This window comes from Embiotoca jacksoni, unplaced genomic scaffold, assembly GCF_022577435.1.
Source record: "Embiotoca jacksoni isolate LCO1_2020_lvr unplaced genomic scaffold, fEmbJac1.0.p SCAF_109, whole genome shotgun sequence".
Taxonomy (NCBI): Eukaryota; Metazoa; Chordata; class Actinopteri; family Embiotocidae; genus Embiotoca; species Embiotoca jacksoni.
The window spans coordinates 62,501-70,000 of NW_027185240.1; the positions used below are offsets into that span (position 1 = coordinate 62,501).

The following is a 7,500-nucleotide window of genomic DNA, read 5'->3' on the forward strand; positions in this document are numbered from 1 at the left end:
AACAGTGTTGTTGTTGTTGTTGTTATTGTTGTTGTTGTGTGTCGCTCTCAGGAGACGTCGCCAACCGCCAGTCAGCTGACGTCATTTCAGTGTTCCTTCTGGCAGAGCGAACACAAACAGAAAAAAACCCTTGAAGGCATTTATTTGTCGGGGAACTCCCCGGGGTGTAGTTCCTCTCAGGGAGTCCCCTGAACTCCTTGTTCCAAAAACGGCTCATAATCTCCAGCAGGACACACACAGGCTGAAAGAAGGTACATTAAAGATTTAACACCAAATGACTGCACACAGCATCCTGTAAAATAAATCATAAAAGTCACAGAGCCTGAGCTTCATCTTCCCTCTGAGCTCAGCTAGAAGAGCAGAACACCTCCAGGACGGACACTTGAAGCACCTTCACGCACCTTCAGCTGCTAAACTTAGATTTTCTGCACAATCGTTTCAGACACTTTCAGCCCAGTTTAAACTGGATCTAAAACTACTGCAGCACCTAAAACCCCGTCTCCAAAAAAGTTGGGACGCTGCGTAAAATGTAAATAAAAACAGGATGCGATGATTTACAAATCTTGTAAACTCAAATATAATTGAAAATAGACCAAAAACAACATATCAAATGTTGAAAAGGAGTCATTTTATTGTTTTTTTCCTGGTTTTCAGAAGTGTTCCTGAGCCTGTGCAGTGATTTCCACTTACAGCATCCCAACTTTTTCTGGATACGATGTTGTGATCCAGTTTTAAATATTCTGAGCTGCACACATCACCAGTATGTTGTGTATCAGTGTATAATGAGGTCACATAAGGAGTGTAAATTATACAAACGTTTCCTGTACGTCCAAGGTCGTCTGATAAACAGCATCAATAAAAAGTGACACCTCGACCTCCGAACTGTAATTAAAGCTTTTGAGTTCCACTCAGAAAAATCTACAAATAATCCTTCAGTCAAAGGAACTCTTATGTATCACAACTGAAACTTTTATCAGCTCTTTTCTCTGCTTTAGTAACCCCCCCCCCCCCCCCCCCCACACACACACACACTCCCCCCGGTCGCTTCTTTAAACCCATTACAGTGTGTCTTACAGAAGTTCATTATGAAGAGAAGCATGATAACCACTACCTGAAATAAACGTGTAATCCATTCCCCATATGTGTCGTCGTTCCTCTGAATTAGAGCGCCTCATTCGTCTTATTATCCGCTTTTATCTCTGTTGGAAGTTGTTTCACCTTCCTGCGGCCCAGATTATCACTTCTCACTAAACATCTGCTCAGTGTGTGTTTGCAGCTGATTAACACATAATGAGAATTTGCATTAAAATCTACGACATCTACATTTGACGAAATGGAACCTTTTTACAACTCACTGTCAGAGTTTATTGGCTGTCGTGCTTTTTATTTTCACATCAATAATAAAATGTTTGCTGATTTGGTTAAAACCGAACATCAGTCACACCTGGACAAGCGGCGACCTCTTAAGGCTTTCCAGGACCTACGATGAAGGCTGATGAAGCGATTACCTTGATGCCAGCGGAGCGGCATTTCCCCACCGCGTCGGGCACGGCGGCACGAGGAGGGTCGATCATGGACATCAGACCCAAGAAGCACAGCTGGTCCGTCGGGAAGTTCAGATCCTCACAGTCAAAGGAGAAACCACGAGGGAACTGGGACGAAGACAGATTCAGGTGGCAGAAACCTGCAGGAGAGGAGGAAGAGGAGGAGGAGGAAGAGGAGGAGGAGAGGAGAGGAGAGGAGAGGAGAGGAGAGGAGAGGAGGAGAGGTGATGGTCAAGACTGGAACATCTCAAAGTGTTTATTATCTACACGGTTTCTCTGGAAGTTTAAAAAGACGCTTCCAGATGTTTCAGGTCCAAAACATCTGATGAAGAACGTGAAGCTGCAGCAGATCAACGGTTAAAGATGGATGAAGACGTCCAGGAGCTGCTGCTCGCCTCCTTTCTGTTCAGGTTTCATTTCAGACGCTGCAGGTTTGAAATACAAATCGACGCTGACACTTTTATTAATTCATGATCAACATCTCTTCAACGCGGATCTGCTGAATCTCTGCAGAGCAAAAAGCAAAATCAAACACTTCTGGAGGAAAAAAGCAGAATCCGTCTGAGAGTTTGTTTTGTGTCATGAAACACGGGATCCATCAGCAGCATCACCGGAGGCACAACGCTCTTCATCGGTTACAGGATTTCAGGAGTTTCACTCCAAAAAACATGGCAGCGCTCCACGTCTCTGTAGTGACACCTCCTCCAACAAAACGATGATAGCACATAATTATTACCTGTGGCACTTTTTAAAAGATGCCAGCAAGTTGTTTTTTTCTTGGTTGTCAAAACGATGACATTTACAGAGTCAAGATGCAGAACACTTTAGAGATACTGAAAGTTGAACTTCAGCAATGATTTCTACCCAGAAAGTGTCGTTGGCATTTTAAAAGGGGAAATGTTATTCGGCTCCATTTGAGGGAATTAAATGACGAGTTCCCTGCCGGAGGATAAACGGTTCCTCCGGGAAATCTAGCGATCGCAACAACTGACGCAGATTCAAGCAAACTACGCAATATTTGCAGGAGTTCTCAATTTTATTTAAATTCCCGCGATTTTTCCACAAAAAATGTCATCATCAGAATCTGTTCTGAAAGTGAACTCCTGGAGAGACTGAATCATCTGGTAACCTCTAATATAACCTTCACAATCACAGACATGTTGGAGAACCCACCGAGAACCCGTTCTCCCAGGCCGCCCAGCTCCATGTAGGCGTTCTGGAAGGCGTCTCTCCAGCTGCCGTCCAGCGGCTGCTCCTGGCTGTGGATCATGATGCTGCTGCACCTGGAGAACCAGCACACATCATCAAAACAGGAACCTGGAGCTCCACTGAAGGTAGAGCAGGTCGCTGTGAATGAAGAGGACCATTTACAGGACGTCTCTGGAACACGAGGGACGAACGGAACACCGAGCTGCTCGTTTTGAGGCTCTGCATCCTCACAACTGAAGTCAATGAAATAACAGATGTTATTGATCCGTGATTGATCCGTGATTGATCTGTTATTGATCTGTTATTGATCTGTTATTGATCTGTTATTGATCCATTATTGATCTGTTATTGATCTGTTATTGATCCGTTATTGATCTGTTATTGATCTGTTATTGGGTTGTTATTCATCCGTTATTGATCTGTTATTGATCTGTTATTGATCTGTTATTGATCTGTTATTGATCTGTTATTCATCCGTTATTGATCTGTTATTGATCTGTTATTCATCCGTTATTGATCTGTTATTGATCTGTTATTGATCTGTTATTGATCCGTTATTGATCTGTTATTGATCTGTTATTGGGTTGTTATTCATCCGTTATTGATCCGTTATTGATCTGTTATTGGGTTGTTATTCATCCGTTATTGATCTGTTATTGATCCGTTATTGATCTGTTATTGATCTGTTATTGATCTGTTATTGATCTGTTATTGATCTGTTATTCATCCGTTATTGATCTGTTATTGATCTGTTATTCATCCATTATTGATCTGTTATTGATCTGTTATTGATCCATTATTGATCTGTTATTGATCTGTTATTGATCTGTTATTGATCTGTTATTGATCTGTTATTGGGTTGTTATTCATCCGTTATTGATCTGTTATTGGGTTGTTATTCATCCGTTATTGATCTGTTATTGAATTGTTATTGATCCGTTATTGATCTGTTATTGATCTCTTATTCATCCGTTATTGATCTGTTATTGATCTGTTATTGATCTGTTATTGATCCGTTATTGATCTGTTATTGATCCGTGATTGATCCGTTATTGATCTGTTATTGATCTGTTATTGATCTGTTATTGATCCGTTATTGATCCGTTATTGATCTGTTATTGAATTGTTATTGATCCGTTATTGATCTGTTATTGATCTGTTATTGGGTTGTTATTCATCCGTTATTGATCTGTTATTGATCTGTTATTGGGTTGTTATTCATCCGTTATTGATCTGTTATTGAATTGTTATTGATCCGTTATTGATCTGTTATTGATCTCTTATTCATCCGTTATTGATCTGTTATTGATCTGTTATTGATCTGTTATTCATCCGTTATTGATCTGTTATTGATCTGTTATTGATCTGTTATTGAATTGTTATTCATCCGTTATTGATCTGTTATTGAATTGTTATTGATCCGTTATTGATCCGTTATTGATCCGTTATTGATCTGTTATTGAATTGCTATTCATCCGTTATTGATCCGTTATTGATCCGTTATTGATTTGTTATTGATATGTTATTGAATTGTTATTCATCCGTTATTGATCCGTTATTGATCCGTTATTGATCCGTTATTGATCTGTTATTGATCCGTTATTGATCCGTTATTGATCCGTTATTGATCTGTTATTAATCCGTTGTTGATCTGTTATTGATCTGTTATTGATCTGTTATTGAATTGTTATTCATCCGTTATTGATCTGTTATTGATCCGTTATTGATCTGTTATTGATCTGCTATTGAATTGTTATTCATCCGTTATTGATCTGTTATTGATCCGTTATTGATCCGTTATTGATCTGTTATTGATCTGTTATTGATCCGTTATTGATCCGTTGTTGATCTGTTATTGATCTGTTATTGATCTGTTATTCATCCGTTATTGATCTGTTATTGATCCGTTATTGATCTGTTATTCATCCGTTATTGATCTGTTATTGATCTGTTATTGAATTGTTATTCATCCGTTATTGATCTGTTATTGATCCATTATTGATCTGTTATTGATCTGTTATTGAATTGTTATTCATCCGTTATTGATCTGTTATTCATCCGTTATTGATCTGTTATTGATCTGTTATTGATCTGTTATTGATCTGTTATTCATCCGTTATTGATCTGTTATTGATCTGTTATTCATCCGTTATTGATCTGTTATTGATCTGTTATTGATCCATTATTGATCTGTTATTGATCTGTTATTGATCTGTTATTGATCCGTTATTGATCCGTTATTGATCCACCAACCTGTCCAGGATTCTCTCTGGAGCTCCCTTCATCACCACAATATGACCTGACGGACTGTCCTCCACTTCATGGACAGACAGCTGGAGGAGGAGAGGAGGAGAGGAGGAGAGGAGGAGAGGAGGAGGAGAGGAGGAGAAGACAACAACAGACACACGAGTTCTTTTGTTTCAGACATCCTGAACATCGCTAACGTTCGTGTCGGCTATCGTTTTGGAATCATCGTCATATTTGTCCTTCAAAATAAAAGTCTTATCGAAGCTGACCTGACTGAACGCACACCGAGAGAGTCGTATGTCACACCTGTTACAGCTTACATTACACACACAACACACACACACACACACACACACACTCACACACACTCACACTCACACACACACACACACACACACACTCACACACACTCACACTCACACACACACACACACACACACACACAGACACACACACACACACACACACACACACACACACACACACACACACACACACACACACACACTCCTCCAGGTAATTTGTATCTGAGTCACAGCATATCTAATCTCACAAAACCAGAGCAAAATTGCTTTTTGTCCCCCCATGCACGCACGCACACACACACACACACACACACACACACACACACACACACACACACACACACACACGCATGCACGCACAAAAGACACCACATCCCCCCGACTCTATTTTAAGTCGTGGAACAGGTGCACAACATGACAACGTGCAGGAAGCCCTTTGTTTTGCCGTTCGTTGTGTTATTCATGTGCTGACGGGCGGGAGACACACACCACCGTGCCTTAATTGCTGCGGTGCCCTTGAGCAAAGCGTTAAAGAGACTTTATATAGTTCACTTTAAACTTATTAACTTTCTGTTGAGGATTCAGCGAAGCTCAAAGTAAAACCATGAAGACCAAACTCCGTAAAATATAAGAGCTCGACATGGAATCACAGGAAGTGATGTTTTTGATTATTTACTTATTATCTCGTGTTTATTTATTTATTATCTCGCGTTTATTTATTTATTATCTCGTGTTTATTTATTTATTATCTCGTGTTTATTTATTTATTATCTCGTGTTTATTTACTTATTGTCTGTGTGTGGATCCACGTCAACGTGAAAGCAGCAGCTAAACGTGTTACTTTATTGTTTAAACGCTGACATCGTTGAGGATGTTGGTAAAGTACCAAAAGATTTTCTTGTTGAAATAGTTTGAACCAACCGGAGCGTCGAACAGCAGCTCTTCCCACCTGACCACGCCCACATCTCGTTTAACAGGAAGTCATTTTGTTGAGTTAATGTTTAAAAGAAGGTGACAGCAGCGTGAAGTAAAATGAATAAAAATAACTATATTAAAAATAAATTCATTCATGTAAAATGCATATATTAAAAAGAAAAACATAAAAAAATAATAAATCAATGTAAATAAAATAAATATAATTTTTTAAACGAGGTCAAATTAAATCTTAACAAAACTTTTAGAGCTGAAAAAGCGTCGTACAATAAAATCCGAGTACAAACTTGATGAAGAGTTTGTTTCGTGACATAAGCCCCGCCCACTACCTGGTACTTGTTGGTGGAGTTGAAGGGGATCTCTCCCACTTTGGGGTTCCTGGTTCTCAGGTCTCGAACGCTGCCGCAGCACAGCTCGATGCACTTCAGCAGCGCGGACTCGGACGCGTCTCCCGCCGTCTCCCTCTGAGGACACACCGGAGGACACAGTAAAGATTTGAATGTTGGAGGGGGAAAGCATTAAAACCAGTGGTTCTCAACTGGTGGGTCACGGACCTAAAGTGGGTTGCAGATGCGAAGGAAAAAAAAAAAACAGTCAAACTTATTGTGAAGTCTGCAGAATGTCTTTGGCAGTACTTTTATTTTGAAGGACGTATGTTTCCCATGATGCAGCGTATGTGCTGTAATCGTCATGGCAATGAGGACCAAGGCTGCGATTGGAGCATTTATAAACAGGGTGTGATGAGATCAGTCTGCTATTATTTCATATTTTGATGCATCGACGGTTTAAACCTGTTTGAAATGATCAGGTCAGTCTGTGTTTTGGTTTATTTCCTGTTTTAACACCACATGGAGGAAGTGTGTATTAAATGAATTTGAGTGGCTCGAACATTTCAAAAACGTGGGTCACGTTCACTGCTACGTTTGTCAGGGAGGTTCAATTTAATCTGTTTCAACCGCTCTGTTACGTTGAAGCTGTAATACACCTGCCCGTCCACTAGAGGACGCTGTGACAGTGTCACGTCTTCACTCTGACATGAAAAGTACACGCATGTGACCGGGGTCAAAGGTGGAGGAGGAGGTCATGTGACAAAGTACAGCGATAAAGTCTGAGAAAGCAAAAGTCCACGTGGATTTGATTTAAATATGGTAAATAAGTTACGTAGATAACGTCGCGTATTTAACTGAAACAGCACGTTGAGTTACTGACGTACGTTAAACTGTTTATTTGAACAGAAACCTTTTTTTGGTGCTCTAACATAA

General features: G+C 40.1%; 1 protein-coding gene across 3 annotated transcripts in view; it reads right to left on the reverse strand.

Annotated features, from left to right (window-relative positions):
- Positions 1–7,500, reverse strand: part of atp1a2a (ATPase Na+/K+ transporting subunit alpha 2a) — a 32,782-nt gene that overhangs the window by 10,864 nt on the left and 14,418 nt on the right. For 2 of the 3 annotated variants that reach the window (XM_069177873.1, XM_069177881.1), the window contains 4 exons: positions 6,568–6,702; positions 5,007–5,086; positions 2,718–2,827; positions 1,509–1,684 (listed from right to left, as the gene is read on the reverse strand). In XM_069177873.1, coding sequence (XP_069033974.1) covers positions 1,509–1,684; positions 2,718–2,827; positions 5,007–5,086; positions 6,568–6,702 — 501 coding nt within the window. Of the gene's footprint in view, positions 1–1,508; positions 1,685–2,717; positions 2,828–5,006; positions 5,087–6,567; positions 6,703–7,500 lie in introns of those variants that run through there. The other variant, XM_069177889.1, reaches the window with a different exon arrangement.